This window comes from Botrytis fragariae (assembly GCF_013461495.1).
Source record: "Botrytis fragariae strain BVB16 chromosome Unknown tig00000797, whole genome shotgun sequence".
NCBI classification, from domain to species: domain Eukaryota; kingdom Fungi; phylum Ascomycota; class Leotiomycetes; order Helotiales; family Sclerotiniaceae; genus Botrytis; species Botrytis fragariae.
This window is the reverse complement of record NW_023501013.1, coordinates 106080-123742: the sequence shown is the minus strand read 5'-3', so window position 1 is coordinate 123742 and position 17663 is coordinate 106080. Positions and strand designations below refer to the sequence as shown.

Below are 17663 nucleotides of genomic sequence, written 5' to 3'. Positions count from 1 at the left end.
CTGTCACTCGTTTTGTTTGCTTGTTTGAATCTCCATTTGTAGAAAAAAAGAATTGCAATGTTCATCTAAATTCTGCTACATTTCTCTGCTCTACGCAGTCTGTTGCGGCCATGCATGGTTCTACCTTGACAATGCCTTCGGTCTTCGAATCGAAGACTACTTTCCCTCGTTCTCACTCTTCTTCCAATATCCCCGATTTAGTTAATGTTGAGTACAAGAGATCCTCCATTCATAGCGATACCGAACTTCCACGATCTGCGAGCTTCAGCACCTTACCAACCATTGAAGATGCGAGTACCGATTATAATGAAGGGGAATTACATAGACTGAACTCTGCCGCGAGCACCCCATCTTTTCCCTTCCCACAAATAGAAACACCTTCACCAAAATCAAATTCCATCCGAGAAGGAAAATCGACCAACCAACTCACAAAGGAAGAAAAGGCAAAGAATGAGAGAGTTGGGAGGAGACAATCACTGGTGGCACGTCCAAAGTCTTGGATTCAAAAGGTGAAGGGATCACCCGAGAGACACCCCGCTCCTGAATATGCCAATTCAACACCTGATGAAGCACCTCCAGTGCCGCAAATTCCCAAGGCTTCCAGAGATAAGACGAAATCTGTAACAGAATCTTTCGCTACGTTTGCACGAAAGTCTTGGATTTCGTCATCGTCAAGATCGCCGTCCCCAAGTAATCGAAAAGCAGGAAAACAAATTGAGGGCGATGGGAGAGGTGAAGGGCCATCAAAAATGGCGACCACCATACTTGCCCCTCCGGCAGTCATTCCCGCGAAATTCGACCACACAGTTGAGGATATCGATAGCCCATCCAAGCCACCTCCAGTGAAGAGGAATTCGACTCTTCGAAAGATCAGGCAGAGACCGAGTAGTATACTGGGTATCGCAAGCTTCGGTTCCGTCAATTCATCCACCAGCAGTCTACCAGGTAGCTCGATAGACAACAGATCTACTCCGAGGACTTCAATTGACAAAGTCCCTCCGCTACCCAAAAATTTCTCCACGGAAAAGCTTCTGAGTGTCGAGACACCACGAAAACGAGATGAACTCTGGCAGGCTTTCCGAGGGTTAGAAAACGATTACTCTAAATTTCAATCCAAATCACTGTCGTTAAAAACCAACGTCGTTCGCTCTACATTATTACCATTTCTTCGAAATAATATCAACCACCCATCCAATAGATGTCTTCGCCCGGAAGATATTGATAGAAGAATCAACATACTTAATAAATGGTGGCTTGGGCTTCTGGAAGTACTAGATGGACGGGCGAATCAAATAGTATCTGGCGTAGATCGTCCTGTACTGCTTGAAGCCATTGTGATGATCATGACACGGCCAGAATGGAGACTCGGACCATCGCAATTCTCGCCCCTATCGGAAAGATCTCCTAACCGATCTCCTGAGCGCACTGAGCGCATGTCTATACGTGGGAGAAAATCTTCAAGCTCTCTGAACTCGTCAGGATCACAATTTCTAGCCGAGTCTGTCTATCACAATGTCAGGAATTTGTTTATTCAAAATTTAACATCTCAGATGCACTTTGTGGTTGCCAAAATGTCACTTAGACATGCTCCTGCAAGTCTGGTCACATTTTGTGGAAAGGCTGCTGCTTATGCTTTCTTTTTTGTGCCTGGAATTTCAGAAATACTGGTTCGAATATGGAAGACACCGGCTGACACTTTGAAACGTGTTGCCGATGAGTTGGGTTTACCAAAACGACCCAATAAAGTGGAAACTGAAGAAGTCGCGGCTACATTTCCGCCACATGTTCGAGTATTGGGCTGGACGTCAGTGATGACAATGTCTAATCAGCTCCGGAAAGATCCTACATTATCAATTCTTGTTTCCAAGATACCATGGTACGGCCCGTGGGCTGCTAGATGGTGCGGACGAGATAGTGATCTTTTCTATGTGTTTTCGAAACATTATCATATCCTGGCCGAGCAATTTCTGCCTTCAGATCTTCCGTTTGCAAGCAAAGCACGCGCGCCGGGTTTTGTTTTGGTTCAAGCACAGATTTTGACTGCTCTGGATGCTACAATCCATCGTCAACCAGCAGTTGAAGCACTTCCAATTACCTTTGACGACGTACTTGCGGGTGCCGATGCATCCGCTGCTGCTTTGCCTCTCCCCTCCACCAACTCCGCTAGGCTAATGGCCGAAAATCGCTTAATTATGTTACTTCGAGACTTTCTTTCTGAAAGACCTGCCGACTTTGAGCCTGCCCGAATGACTTTCGCCCAGGCTTTTAGCAAAATGATGCAAGCTTCAGCACGAAGGACGTCCTTGTATGATCATAATGCATGTTTCGTTTTGTGCGACTTCATGGACGAAGCACTCTCACTATTTGTTCGATTCCATCATGCTCATGCATTTGAAGATGATTTCATCGAATGGCACTTCTGGCTGGATGTTTGCAGAAAGATTCTGGAGAGCCAGAACAGTATGTCGGAAATCCGTCTATTCGCATTTCTCTACTCTGCCTGGAACCTTGTCACAAGCAATGAGTCTCGAAAGGAGATTCTGTGTTTGGAGTGGTTGCTCACCGAGGAGACATTTGACAAGTTCTTCAATCATTGGTGTCCCATGGTCCGCGCATATTATATGCGTTTGTTATGCTGGAGATTGTGCCGCGAGGATGGGGAGGCTACTGATCTTGATACGTGAGTCATACTTTATCCACCTTCTGTGAGGCACGTTAACTAATCAAAACATAGAAAAATATTTGGTATTGTTTCTTCGCGGATCAAGGGTACCTGGGCAAACTACCTTTTCCTCAAACAAACGGCTGAGAGTTCCGACCTCCTTCCTCCATCTACAACACCTTGTTATCCAGCACCTGGCCGACGACTTCTGATCATCCGTAATGATACACAAATGCCTGCGCCAAATCTCTTTCTAGGATTTGATGGCTTAATGACAACTAATAACGCTTCAAACCTACCTCGAAAACCGTCTAATGCATACAAAAGACAGTCACTTCTAGGAGATCTGGCACAAATAGAAAACAAAGAAAATGAAAATGAACCTCCCAAACCTGCTAGCGAAGCACCCACTACTCCAAACAAGAAAAGGTGGACATTTATGGGGAAAATCATTCCATCTCTATCTTCTTCGCCAGAATCGGCTGCTTCTCCTTCCACATCCGTCAAACCTGCAACGGAAAAGAAAGCACTCGAGGAAGCAAGGAAAGCTACATCTGTGGCAAGGACTAGACCCGCCCTTCGTTCCAAAAATTCAAGTGACAGCGAAACTCCTCCAGCTACTGCGTCTCATCGTGCCTATAGCTTTAAGTTCTCCTTGGAATGGGCTCAGAATTTTGAAAAAGCGCATTCGATCCTCCAAGGTGGCGCAGCTGGTAGAGGACCTGCTGGATCTGATGTTTCAAATGAAAGAAAACTCACACCGCCTCGTCTTCCTGCCCCAGCTCATGCATGGCTTGGCGCTCGAGTTCCAGGAATGAGTAAAGAGGTAGCACCGCTGGATCCAAAACTTGCCGGGAGAGATAGATTCGCGAGATCGAAATATGCGGGTAGGGCGTTAGCGGAATGGATGCAGATCGTTGGAGAGTGCAATAACTTTGTTGAGAGGAGAAGGTCGGAGGGAGTACCAACCCTGAAATGGGTTGAGGTTCCTACTTTGGGTGTAGAGGGATTTAGGAAATTCGCTGCATAAAAAATGATGCAGTGATGATGAAGCGCAATCTATTTAACTTTAACTAAAATGGAGGGATCAGAAGATAATGTGAGGGGTATTATTTTGTATAGAGGATGAACGTAGTGGAATTGGATATAACTACACTGTTGATCCGAAAGGAGTGAAGTGGTAATTATCGGGTTGGATGAAAAAGTATGAGATGGTTGGATAATGAGTAGTATTGTTACAGATACTCCAGTACATTTTTTGGTTCGAGCATTAGGAACTTTTGATTGATTGATTGGACATGGATTGGAGGATTGGAATGGATACACTCCTTCTTAGCGTATATGAAATACATATTAGATACCTGCATAGCAAATGGTGTTGGGCACTTTTTTTCTTCTTCTTACCTTTTACGGCTTTTGGGTGGTGTGGTTTCATTGCATTCCGTTCGCTTTTTTTCTTGTTTTTTCCTTGACTCATATTTCATAGCGTAGGAGACTGTTTTGTTTTGTTTGGCTAGCTCATTGGCATATATGCGTGTGTTTGCTTGGTTTCTTTTGTTGGGTATGGTATGGTATGGTATGGTATGATGTGGGGATAGAAGTGAAAGGGAGACTTGGAGGTGGGAGGGGAGGGGATTGGAGGGATGATTATAGATGGGGATCTTATTGGGAATGGAGGTTGTGGGGTGAGATTGTTTGTGGTGAGGAGGGGACGGTGGAGAGGAGGGCGGTGAAAATTTAAAAGAGGGATGTTTAAGGTGGTTTGGTCATAGGGTATATATCGGGTATAGGATATCATAGATTAGGAATGGATGGGGTAGGGTTGGATAGCATAGTTAGTATAGTATAGTATAGCATAGTTGGAGTGCAATATATGGAATACATGCATGTATGCGTGGATATGTGGATGGATTTTTGAGAATCAAATGAATGAATGGACTTGAGTCTACTATTTACTTGTTTGTTTGTCTTTTTGAGTTTCGCTCTCTGTGGTTTTTTCCGGGGGAGAGAGGAGGGGGAAAGTGTTTCTCTCAAAGTGTGATGTGTATGAAATTATACATGTACATATATATATATACATATGTGTGAATCTGGGATTGGGGATTGGGGATTGGGGATTGGGATGAGGATACAATTTTAGGGGATAATGAGATGAGATTGTTTGGGTTGAAAGCTTAGCTTGAGGCTAGTATGTGCGTGCGTGTGTGTGTGTGTGTGTGTGTGTGTGTGTGTGTGTGTGTGTGTGTGTGGTGTTTGATGGGGGTTGATGGGGTTATTCTTGTGTTTTGTGTTTTGTGTTTTGTGTCTTGTGTCTTGTGTGTGATAGGTGGGTGGATGGGTGGATGAGTGGGTGTGGATTATTGATTTGAAGATTTGAAGATTTGAATTTGAATTTGTGGGATTGGGATGAGAAGTGAGAGGAAGGGAGAGAGGAGGGTGTATGGTAATGTGGTAATGTGGTACCTATTTTGTTGTATATAGTGGGATGAGTGGATGGATAAAGCAGTGAGTCCTTGAGTGATACAATATAAAATTATCTGAAATTTTTTGAATACGAATAGATATAACGGTGATTTTCAACATCAATTTCAAACGGGTAAATAAGTAAGTAAGACCAGCTCTCAACTGCCTTTCCGAGAACCCCTTCGTGATCAGCTCAGCAGCTTCCAGCCGCTCGTTCAAATTCAATGGAAGAGATGTATCGCGCGGTAACATTGGATGTGATAAGTGAGCCTTCTTAACATTCGGATTTCCATTCGGGTTCAGCGATGAAATATTTAGTCGATTGTTCATGCTGTGTCTGTTTTCCAATTTAATAATCAAACCACCGTAGTGCTTCCAACTCCAACCTCGCATTCCAAGATTCCTCATGCTAACATGCGATGCATCTCATCTCATTCCATGCATCAAGTAAATACTCCCTTCACCTTACCTCACCTCTCCAAGCGAATTTTTCTCCCCTTCCTCTTTCCCCCTCCACTCCATTTTCTCCATGTCCAACTTTCGTCCTCCCCATCTTCCAGTTCCTGCCCGTCCTCTCCCAGCCACACACGATTAATAATCGCGTCTTCCCTCAACAACAAATCCTCCTCCTCTCCCTTCCTTTCCTCCTTTCCCAATCCCCTAAAAATCCTCTTCTCCCATTCTTCCATCTTTATTCGTTTGTGTCCCTTGTGCGCGCTTCTCTCGCTCTTCTCTCGCATCTCCGCATACGCTTTGGGTGTTCCTTGTAAATGGAGTTTGTGCGCGTAGCGTCTATCTCTGATTTTTTGCAGATCCGAGATCCTTTTTGCGTTTTCGGTTTTTTCATTTTCATCTTCATCTGCATCTACATCTGCATCTGTATCTTCTTCATTTTGATGTTCTCTCCCATCTTGTTCCAATCCTATTTCTTTCAAGCTGGGGAATTTCTGCAGGCTGATTTTCGAATGGCTGTATCTGGGTTTCGGCTTTGGGATGGGTAATTTCTTGCCAGTTTTGGGGTCGACGGCATCGGGCATTTTGTTGAAGGGTGCGGGGAGACGTTTGTTGTTGTCTTTTTCTGGGTAGGCTTTGATGAAATCTGGACGACCGGGAGGTTCGAGGAAGTTTTCTGGGAGAGGACCAAGTTGACGACGATGTTTGGTTTTGGGTTTAGTTTTGGTCCTTGGAGGAACGTCGGAATCGGGATGAGAGGAGCTGAAGCTTGGCCTCGCCAACCGGGGACTTGGCCTTCGGGAACGGATTTGAGGATGGAGGGGGTGTAGAGAGGAAGAACGGGTCGCCAAGGGCTGTCGGGGGCGTTGATATCGTATTCACGTTTAACTTTATCGGGTGGTTGAGCAATAGATTGATGTTTCCAACCCGGAACTTGATCGGGAGTGACTTCTTTGAGGATTTCTGGAGAAGTTAGGGGAGAAGAGGAAGCCAGGGACTGTCTGGTGCATATATATCATATTCCCGAGACTTGAGTTTTTTCTCTTTAGCTATGGCGTGTTGATCCCATCCTGGAACTTGGCCGGGAAGAACTTCTTTAAAAATCTCTGGGGAGGTCAGGGGAAGCAGAGCAAGCCATGGACTATCAGGGGCGGTGATATCATACTCGCGTTTAACCTTTTGAGGGGGAGATGTTGCTGTGGATATGGATTGAAGAGTAGTCGTTGGTTCTACAAAGCCTGGAACTGCGTCAGAAGGTACTTGTGTCCAAAATTTAGGCTCCTCAAGTGTTAAAGATGCCCAAGGATTAGGTTTACCTGTGGTAGAAACTTCACTCGGATAAGCAAAGGTACCCGACGGTTGAATGTAACTGTCGGTACCAGTGGGACCAACGATAGGAGGGATAGTTGGAGGATCAGGAGGCAAGCCGAATGATTGGGTAGGAGTTGATAGTTCACTCGGATAAGCGAAAGTGCCCGATGGTAGGATGTAACTTTCTGAGCCTGTAGGACCAACGATTGGAGGAATAGTTGGGGGTCGGGAGGTAACCCAAATGATTTGGTGGTGGATGATATTTCGATAATTGGCGAAAAAGAGGTAGATGGTATATTGCTCGTTGTGGGAAAAGCAGGAACTGTTGATATACTCGAAATGGGGTTGGTTGGGCTAGCAGAAGAAGAAGATTTGGAAATCGACGAAGACTTTCGACTGCTCGTTTGCGTCGTCAAACTCAAGAATTTAGATGTAGTCCCTGACTGTGACGTTGAGATAGATGGCTTAACAGAAGATTTCAGCGAAGAAGATGTCGTTTTCACAGACATCGTTGATGTAGGATTCACATTTTTCAACTCATATAGCTGCATGTGAAGTATTCCACCAACGATACCCCCACAATATTTGCCATAATTAGACGGGCAGGTCGATTGACAAAACGAAGAGCTTTTGATGGCGAGTATCGAGATATAATTAGAACACCAGCAAGATCCAGGTTCTATGCCGGCATAGCGATATGGTATTCCATTTTGTCCCGAGATAGAACATGCATTTACACAACTCTGAATTGTGTCCGCGGCAGATCCAATTAAATTGAGTAGCGGAGAGCCTAGAGGTTTTCCCCGAGTGCTATCTTCGAAACATCCATAATTATCATATGTCCCAATGTTGGTTGTTACTGATGGAACACTTCCTGTATTAAAGAAGCCTCCGTCACGAGGTAATGTTTCTCCGCGCTTGACAGGCTCCTCAATCACGCCGAGATGTGGCACTTCAGGTAGTGAAACTTCGTTCTCCAATTGATGAAGCAGCTCGTAACAAGATTTAAATAACTGATTATCAGATGGGTCGGTGGCCAAACACGGTGACGCAAATGAAGGAATAGGGATAGTGCTCGAGACTAAATATTGTGTGCAAAAACTTTTGGCGTCATTAGGCTCTGATGAGAGTGCATCTAGGCAAACATTGGTGGCACTGAATGATTGAGACGAAGTGACTGAAATGATGCCTAGGGAAGCTATGAGCAGATTTGATAGAATCATAATGTTGGATATTGAAGTCCCGCTGTTGATTCTACATGACAGCAATAGATTCATGATATCTGCGAGGGTTTCCTGACTATAACTAAGACGCATAGCTTGGGGCTTGTCGCGCTGAAGAGTTGGAATGCTTAAGCAGAAATGCGGTTCACGTCTAGAAAGAATGTCTCATATTGCGGCACTTCCGCTATGAGCTGCTCGAAGTCATCCCCATAGAACAAAATTCCACAAAGCATCACACTCTACTATTTAAAAAGAAATCAACCTACTCAGAATCTTGTGGTACAGCCAAAGATGTCCACTTGGACTTCGCTGTGAGTTTTTACTTCCACGACATCACTTCGATTGAGTTAAAATAGCACAACCACAGTCGGTGTTGAAGTGACATGGCGACATGATTGTCGATATGCTGATTCCTGAGGAATGCTGATTTAGAGACACGCGCCTAGTCATCGCCATACACACGGAATGTATCCAGTCATTCGGTATATAATCGACTGTAAGCCGAGTTAGAGATAACACAGCCGATACGAGATTACTCCATACTACACCATGCCTCCTCTACGGTAGACAAGAAACGGTTTAACTGTTAAGATGCGGTAGAATTTTGGCGCGTGTTCACGCAGTCACGTGTACGGCGTGAATGACGCTAAGATACGACTAGCTCGATTCAAGCTATCGCGATTTTGATTTCAATTGTCTTCTCTTTGGTATTGTGACATGAATTCCATCCATAATGAATTTTAACGATAGCACAATTGGAGTTGTACATGTTTTCACCATCCGACTTTAAAAGGACATTGTAAACTTGTTTAAAGTTACCCAACAGCCTTCCCGTAGACGAAGCAAGATTTTACGTCTACAACAGCCTCGCGATCGCAAATCAAATTCTATCAATTCCTCATTCCTATGACCACCGCCGGTCCACATCCTACTGCCGAATTCGAATTCCCGGATGATCATTCAAACCACACTCACACTCGACCTCCATCTTCTTGCGCCTCAACTATAACTGAGAAGTACATACCACCGGCGGTTCCTTCGCCTCCGCGATTGTCAAATCATCACCTACCTCCCGAACAACCTTTCCGTCAAACAAAGCACGCATTAATATCAGAAATGCCGACTAAAGTTCCCGATCAATGGCTCTTCACAGAGGCAGAGCTCAAAGCCACTCCGTCTATTCTAGAAGGTCTCTCGCCCGAAGAAGAGCGTATTCGCAGAGCAAAAGGTGTTTCTTTCATGTCATCAATCGGAAATATGCTACATATCCCTATGACCACTGTGAGCGTCGCAAGTCTTTACTTTCACCGATTCTATATGCGCAGAAGCATGGTTTTAGACAAAAAGGGTTGCACTGGGATTCATCACTATGTAAGTATTTTATTATCTAACTCTTTTGGCTTTAATGAATCGTCCTTCAATGTCACATTTCCGATGTAGACTTTACCACGTTTTGAATCGAAATCGTAAGGCCATATACTATAATTTTGCTTGCTTGATTTCTGCTTGTCTAGCTCTGTTATACAATCTCCGGCGCAATGAATACTAATTGATTTTATTAGGAAATTGCAGCGACAGCTTTATTTCTCGCGACAAAGACCGAAGAGACTATACGGGGAACCAAACAGTTCATTTTCTCCTGTATCAAGATTGCCCAGAAGAATCCGAAGCTTGAAGTTGATGCCAGCTCTAAAGAATATTGGCGATGGCGTGATAGCATTCTAATGTATGAGGAGCTTATGTTGGAGTTATTATGTTTCGACCTTTCTGCTACATCTCCGCTGAAATATCTCGTGGGTTTCTTTGAGGAATTTACAAAGGTGGGTGTCGAGTCTGCCATAATCAAAGAGCTCAGGAATTATACATGGGCATTGATCTGCGATACCCATCATTCAACTCTAGGTCTCATAACAAGCCCTCGGATCATTGCAATCACAACTCTTCTATTCGCCGCGACTGCTAAAAAATGCGAAATTCCCCGAATAGAGGGTAAAGACTGGTGGGAACATCTTGAGGGTACTGAACCTCAAATTGTTGAAGCTGGACTAATATTGCATAAATTCCTAAGCAACAGTCCTTTTCAGATCACGGACCAGGACCAACCCGGAAACACGGCTGCCAAATATCTTCATGCTTCAAGTGGGAAGGAAGAACAAAATGGAGCCGATACTAGTATAAAGTCTGAGCATACTCAAAATCAGAATGGCAACGGTCATGCCCATGGGAATGGAACAAATGCTTCGGAGCACAATTCCCAGTCAGACCTTGAATCTCGTGACAGTCAGCCCAAAGAAAAGCTTGAAAATAGTCAGCCAGATAGCAAGCCACAGACCTCAACGACTGATAACTCTCGACCTTCGCCTACCTCTGGAACAGATGATGCTCCTTTAAAAGCAGCCGCCAATGATCTTTCCAGTCATGACCAAACCACATCTACAAATGACGTTTCGTCAAATATCGATCCTGACATGATAGTCAGCCCAAAACGCAAGGCAGATGAACAAATAGAAGAAGTGCCGTTAGCGAAGCGAGCAAGAAGAGAAGATACTAGCTCAGAAACTCTTGCAGCTTCGAACGATGGGAACACACTACTGGACGAGAGTCGAGATACTATACAAAATGATAAAGATGATGCACCCAAAGACAACGAACTTGACTCCCAGCTTGAGTCCAAAACCTCTCTGGCGGCAACTGAGGCCGGAGCTGGTACAGAGGATCAGCAAGAAGAAGGAGAGGTGGAGCAATAACAATTCTAATCACGCTACTCGGCTCGACTTTGGTGTTCTTGGGCCATTTCTTGTACTATTGGACTAGGGAAAGATATGGAGTTCATGGGATATACAATTTTTATCGAGGGAAAAGCCTCTCGTGGAGTTTGGTTCAGATGTGGGACAGGGGCAAATGAGGTGTACAAATATTGGGCGGGTGGAGGAACATTTCGCGAACAATATGGATACATGAAGAGCCAAGTCTGTCAGGCAATTTTATTGCTAGTGCGTTAATCACATGGCTCTGTATTGAGTTATCATAGAGACTTACTACATTATTAAAGTTATTGAAAGACTGTCCATACTCGTAGTACTCCTCAATATCTCAGCTCAGATTCGACAATCAAATCACCCTTCGAATTTAAATAGTGTCTCAATTCCTCTTGATCGAACGATACTTTGATGATGTCAACTCCTAATTAAGCGAACGCCTACTCTCCATAAGCCCTATCATACTCCGCAGCCACACGATTTATGGTGTGATCATCGGGTACCACATCAAATCCGTTCGTTCTAAGCGTCTGAATATATACTCTGTCCAGTGGACCTTTTACGTCTTTCAAATTCTTCAACATGGCCACTGCATCGCTCATATCAAACACCTTTCGGTATTTACTGTCATGTTGATTATATGATGTGTGCCGTGCTTCATCAATCCTAAAGTCTTTCACCAATCAAATCACACTGTATAAAACCAACCCACATTCGTGATGACATTCCGTTTTTCAAAGTTTTCGTCACATCCACGTTCTTCCAGAACCAGTTTTCCACTCCCAGTCACCATTTCAGACGGTAAATCTCTTGGCATATCTGGCTCAATAGGAGGCACCGATCGTGTCCAATCAGGTTCGACCACAGGAGTATACGGGGGATATGGGTCACCTTCGTTCTTCCGTCGGATGTGTTTCCCATTTCGACGCATTCCCAGAGCCAACCTCCAGTTGAAAAGCGCGTACCAATTCTTCCACTATACATGCAACAATTGCATAGCGGATCGGATCAGGAGCTTTTGGATCTGGTATTGAGCTTAAGACCATTTCTCTGTCGACTGATACCAAAAATTTTCCGTCTCGCTACCCAATGGAACATAGTCACCCATCATTAAGATCTCATATATGCGGTAAACACAACGAAGAGGAGTGTCACGAGCTTGTCTGACAGGAACGTTGCGGAGAGTTCCATGAAATTCGTTGCGAATTGTGTATAGTTTTTCGCTCTGTGCGATAACTGAAGGGTCAACATGGTCAGGTAGCGGAAAATTCCACGATGGAAATGGTATGAAAAGCCGGAGGAGGTTCAAGTAAGGATGCGGATAGATGTGTCGAAGACGAATGATGCTTTCACGAAGCTCAAAGCGGGTACTAAACAATTCACTGAACCATTTTTTGATCATATACTTTTTTCGCATCCACCAAGTTATTTTGAAACGAGGTTGATGACGACGACGCGGTGGATTTATGATCAGGTACAGTTGATGGTTGTGAAGATTACTGAAAAATACGCGCAGTTGTGGCAGTTGCGCATGCAGGAGATGGGAATAAATGCTAGTAAGCCGTGACTGATAGTTTTCATGCCTTGATATCGAGTCACGAAGCTACAATCTCGTGACTTACCTAGTTCTTGCACACCAAATTCGATATCAATGTTCGATATTCCATTTATGGGTCATGATAGTGGTAGATGACGGAGACAGGGGTGGGAACAGACTTGACGCAGAGTCGCTGGTAGTTTTTTTCTGGTTCTGTTCGTTATGCTCTTCCTAATATCAAATTATCTAGTTTAAAAAGAAGTTAGGGACTAATTCAAATCGTCATTCTGATGGACACATTAATCCTTAAGTTTCTTTCAATTTATGAAGGAATGGGAATCTAAGCTCAAGAAAATGTTTCAGTTTTCAGCGCTTGGTCTGGAAATCAAATTTCTTCATCGAGTTTCTCCATGATCGTCGCCCATCGTTTGATCCTGTGCATGTTGTTGTAATAAGCTAAGATATTTTTATTCACGCCCACAATCTAAATCTGGTTTCACTAGCCCTTGTTGTATCGATTGAATATCCGTTACGATCACTGTTGCTATCCGAGCCAAGATTCCACGACTGCTAACCAATTAGAGGCGAGAGAGATGGTTGCGGATTGTGTTTCATTCGAACCATTCGTATAAATCTCTTTATTGAATTATACTTAGATTAGTATCATCCATAGTGAACAAAATGCACCTTGACTATCTCAATATTTAAGACCTATACAGACTAACGAAACCAAGTGAAATGTGAACCAACCGTATTTTTAGATTATCTTCCGCACATCTTATGGCTCGATTAGGTGATTCGTTATCAGTTGTGGTATTCGGAAGCCGGGAAGAGTTTCATGAATTTCTGCATACATTTCTGCATACATTTCTGCCTAATATGTATGTGTCGCCGAAGAATAGTCGGGCAGCTGATCTCGCTACTTGCTATCGCAAGCCTAAGGTTCTGTAATTTCTAGCCGCAGGCATCTAAAGTATGTTCTCATTGTGGTGCCAGTATTTATCTGTTGCAAAATTTTGGGGTTGCATTGAAGACATTCGTATCGTCATCAATATCGAAGATATCGTTGAGGGCAAGGATTCCAATATTCCAGGTTGAAACCCAATAATTAGAAGTTTTCAATCCCGAAAAAAAAAAGGATTCAGATCATTCCGAGTACTTAATCTTAATCGTCTGTCAGTGTTGTATTGTTTCAAACATTGAGCGCTGAACTGCAATCTTCCGGCCCGGACTTTTGAACACCACGGGCTGAAAATAACCATCGCTACTGATGGCTTCTAACCATCGAGACGCCACCTTTGAGACGCCGGATAAAGCTTTGTATACTTTTGCACATGTTGGCCTGCTGGATAGTCTTTGGATTTATCTCGAGCTTTGTAGCTTCTAGGGTGGTCCCTCGCCCAGGCTGCCTCTCCATAATACATCCACTCTCTCTCAAGACCTTCCCAATCGTCAGTGAAACAAGAAGGAGCCGTTCTTCGTATCAATGCATAATCGATTTCAGGTTGCTTCCACGTATTATAATCAGGATCTCCGTGAAATTTCTTCCCGGAAATCGACTTCAGTTTATCAATGTCCTTTTGAATCCAATCCCTTAGAAAGTGGTAATCGTTTTGGTCATCGCCAGTGCCCCACCAGTAGGCATTTTTGATCTTCTCAAATTGTATCAATGCAGTTCCACGACTTCCACCATAGTGGTAATTATACTCATCAACATATTCAGGTTTGAATGATCCCGGGTCCTCGCCAATCTCCTCATGACTATCGTCATAACATCTCCACTTGTCAACCTTCTCAGGCAAAGCTTTCCGGACATCAATTCCTTTGTAGTAACTGTGTAATATCCACTTTGTGTGTTTTTGCTTCTCAGATCTGACAAGATCATCGAAATCCTCTTTCATAAAAGCCTCGGCCCCGTCAAAGCTTCTCCAAATATTGTGGTAATGGCCAGGATCATGTGCCTCAAATTCATTGCCATCCCGCCAAGCACCCGAAGCTTGAGCAAGCACCACTTTTTGGAGTCCCGGTAATCGTGAAATCATCGCAGCTGGGGTGCATTCCGCCTTTCGTGCGCAGGGAAAGACAGAAGAGTTCTCCCAGCAATCAAAATCGATGGCAAGATATTTCAGCTTCTCGCGACAATTCTGTACTTCCAATGCGTGGAGAAACCCAGTATTGTGCAAATGTCCGACTCTACTGCCAATGAATATCATATCTTTGTCCCAGTCCACCCACTGTCCAAAACATTTCGATCTCCTTTGCAAGGCAATATTTCTGGATTCGAGGTTTACTCGCGCCAGGGGAGGCTCAAAGCACCTCTTTTCGCAACCGCATAGTATCGCATGCCATTCAAAAGAAGTGGGGCGACCGGTGGTTGTATAATGGTTTGGTATGTTGTAAACTTCGATGAGGCGACCGGGCCGCGAATCTTCAGCAGCATTCCAAATTATGGTCCTCAATTCAATTGGAAGAAGGGAAAAGGAATGGAAAGTCGCAGGTGGTTGAGCAGCTGCACAAGCCTCTTTTGCCATCTTCCTGGTTAAAACCATGATTCATTATTATTCAGTACATTGACTTGATAGATTTAAGTCTTTGGATAGGTCGAGGTGTCAAATAATCAAATTAATAGAAGTATTATTGAAAAGTGTGGTTGTAATTTTATAAAGGTAGGTAGGTACGCACGTAGATATAACGGTGACAATGGATAGTTATTAGTCAGCAATTCTTGAAGCTCAGAAAGCAACGACCAATCAGAAGCCTGCCCGCGCAACTCTGTAACCTTCTAGGCACGTGCTAGATAACTACCTAGTCAGCTAATCTAGGCCAGTCTGAACAATGACTACGATGTATACTCTCCTTGGTATTCAAGATCAAATCAACCAACCATTTTCCTAGATCAAGCATTTGATCAAAATAAAGACTATGCTCTATCAAACCCAGAGATGTCGATTGATTCTTCGTTAGATTTTACTGCTTTGTTGCACCACCCTTTTCGTCTGGGTGAGAGATATTTTTCCCTCCTACTAGTACTACTAGCCTCGAGGATTACGAGACCCTGCATACGCCCATTGATATCCTGCATTTCTATATATGTATTCACATGTTTTAGTTTCTATAAAACATATTCTAAGCATCTACTCAATATCCAATTCACCAGATCGAAGGTTTATCTAAAACACATCGACCCTCCCACCACATCCACATGGAGATGCTCGTTTCCTATCGCTTAACAACTTTGACATACATAAAATAGACTCAAGCCAAAAATATTCCGTACAAGTTCAATAGTTTCCTAGGCTCGTTTGCTACAGACTGATTATGTATTCAATTTTTTATTCCATATCCTGTTCCTTTCATAGCTATCCAGTTAATCAAAATCTTGCCCCACTTGATGTCGATATAAGCTTCGAGATCGTCAAGGAACTTATCTGGGTAGCTGCTCTAGTGTTGAGCACAACTCTTGGTATGTCATTTGACACGAACGTAGTGCCATTTACTAGGTATTTAAAACTCAACCATTTTTGGGTATTTCGATTCTGACTCCACACTTAACATTTTCCATAACATGAATCCCGTCAAAAAAGTCAATCACAAAATGGAGCATGATGGTAAGCAATATTTCTGATAATGTCTATGATTCAACTACTAACAACAACCACAGGCATTATCATCGAATACTCCCACCATGAAGCCAAACAGTCAAGTATCGCTCCACGAGAAGACAAAAATGAGAAAATGGTGTCCCCTGCGAAATTAGCCGCAAAAGAAATCTCACCCACAATATCAGAAGTACAAAGATCATTTGCAAAATCTGAAGCCGAACCCAGATCCGGCGATGCATCACTATCCGCTTCTTCCAGTATTTCAAATCTTGTACAAGCTTCTTATACAGAAAGACATCTAGAAACAGAGGATACAACCGAAAATGCTTTATACTCAACTTCTATTGCGGTTCAAGAACGCCAAGGGCCACCGTATGGTGCTGGAAACATGGTTTTAGGTCCCACCAATTCGATTTATTTCGACAACTTGCCCGCAGAGATTCAATATATGATAATTAAAGAATGTATCCCGGAACGCAATCATTTCCGTCTAGTCTCTGTTAGCCTGGATCCCAATAATCAAATACTACTTAATGAGGACCTTGACATAAAACATACATCGATTTTGTTTGTCTCAAGGGCATTTCGTAGAATTTATCTAAAGCATCTGCCAATCGTGCTACCATCTCTCAACAAGAACATTCCAGTATGTATTCACCAAGATACGACTCTCATTCTCAAGATGGAAGAGCCAGATCATAGTAACATTAGGATATGCTACAAAGGGCGAATTCCAGCGTCTTTCAGTGAGATTCGGCACCTTGCTGTTCCCCTACACTTGCTTTCCTTCTTTAACATTACAGCTGATGTGCGTAGTCGCGGTGAAAGAATCCAAGAGCTTGCAGTAGCTCACAACATTAGTTTCTTGAGCAGACTGATCTTTGCCTGTTCCAACTTGCGTTCTTTAACCGCTGTTCAGCATAATACAGCAGAGAAATGGCATCTCAAAGGACTGAATTATCCGGGCAGTCTAGTCGTTCCAAAGGTATTCTCCTCTTTACTCAGATGGAACCTCGAATCTCTTGCCAATTTCCTCAACTTGCAACGAGCGATGACCGGTTATCGGAGTAAAAAGCTAGCATGCCGTGTTATGGTTTTTACCTTGGGCAGCAGTGTCAACAAGGTTTTGAGCATTCCTCAGGTTGAAAATGATACTCTTGTATATTTTCGGGTTAACAAGGAAAATGCCACCAGAATTGCCCACCTCGACATAGAATCCTTCATCGACAAATACTGTTACTCATCACCTCAATTGGCTGAACTTCCGGAAAATCTCCTTAGTGAGAGGGGTCGAACTGCAATTCGAGCCGTTCTTCGCAGATTAGTTACTCGGTGGATGGAGAAATACTTCAATTCCAACACGAATATCGAGGATGCCAAACACGGCAGAGAGATTCTAGAGCTCATGGAAGATGCATTTGAGCAGCACAAGAGATCCAATCCAGGTGAGGTGAATCTATCAAGGCATTGATGTCAAAAATATCACGTGTTGTCGAATCTTGAAGTATTCTCGGCGTGTAGCCTTTCAATATACGACTTTATCGGCACCCAGATGTTTTTGGACCAGACTTCCGGTAGTCAACTGTAGCTGCTTCTGGGATTCTTAACGTCCACGGAATGACTAAGATATACAGGTATCTTTTAATATCTAAA

The 17663-nt window shown here is 43.5% G+C and overlaps 6 protein-coding genes across 6 annotated transcripts; 3 read left to right on the top strand and 3 right to left on the bottom strand.

The window, feature by feature from the left end:
- Positions 1-110: 110 nt before the first annotated feature.
- Positions 111-3692, top strand: Bfra_010411 (putative protein family upf0592 protein; the record flags this gene model as incomplete). Its single annotated transcript, XM_037340743.1, has 2 exons — positions 111-2680; positions 2735-3692. The coding sequence occupies 2 exons, from the start codon at positions 111-113 to the stop codon at positions 3690-3692; spliced, it is 3528 nt and encodes a 1175-aa protein (XP_037186386.1).
- A 1903-nt stretch (positions 3693-5595) lies between these two features.
- Positions 5596-8112, bottom strand: Bfra_010410 (putative wsc domain-containing protein; the record flags this gene model as incomplete). The annotated part of the gene is made up of 4 exons (XM_037340742.1): positions 5596-6254; positions 6362-6529; positions 6577-7080; positions 7224-8112. 4 exons carry the CDS (start codon positions 8110-8112, stop codon positions 5596-5598), a joined length of 2220 nt encoding a protein of 739 aa, XP_037186385.1.
- A 906-nt stretch (positions 8113-9018) lies between these two features.
- Positions 9019-10859, top strand: Bfra_010409 (putative cyclin-k protein; the record flags this gene model as incomplete). Its single annotated transcript, XM_037340741.1, has 2 exons — positions 9019-9483; positions 9675-10859. 2 exons carry the CDS (start codon positions 9019-9021, stop codon positions 10857-10859), a joined length of 1650 nt encoding a protein of 549 aa, XP_037186384.1.
- Positions 10860-11559: 700 nt separating this feature from the next.
- Positions 11560-11802, bottom strand: Bfra_010408 (uncharacterized protein; the record flags this gene model as incomplete). Its single annotated transcript, XM_037340740.1, has 1 exon — positions 11560-11802. The coding sequence occupies one exon, from the start codon at positions 11800-11802 to the stop codon at positions 11560-11562; it is 243 nt and encodes an 80-aa protein (XP_037186383.1).
- A 1883-nt stretch (positions 11803-13685) lies between these two features.
- Positions 13686-14957, bottom strand: Bfra_010407 (uncharacterized protein; the record flags this gene model as incomplete). Its single annotated transcript, XM_037340739.1, has 1 exon — positions 13686-14957. The coding sequence occupies one exon, from the start codon at positions 14955-14957 to the stop codon at positions 13686-13688; it is 1272 nt and encodes a 423-aa protein (XP_037186382.1).
- A 1016-nt stretch (positions 14958-15973) lies between these two features.
- On the top strand, positions 15974-17481 carry Bfra_010406 (uncharacterized protein; the record flags this gene model as incomplete). Its single annotated transcript, XM_037340738.1, has 2 exons — positions 15974-16016; positions 16070-17481. The coding sequence occupies 2 exons, from the start codon at positions 15974-15976 to the stop codon at positions 17479-17481; spliced, it is 1455 nt and encodes a 484-aa protein (XP_037186381.1).
- Between the last annotated feature and the right edge of the window lie 182 nt (positions 17482-17663).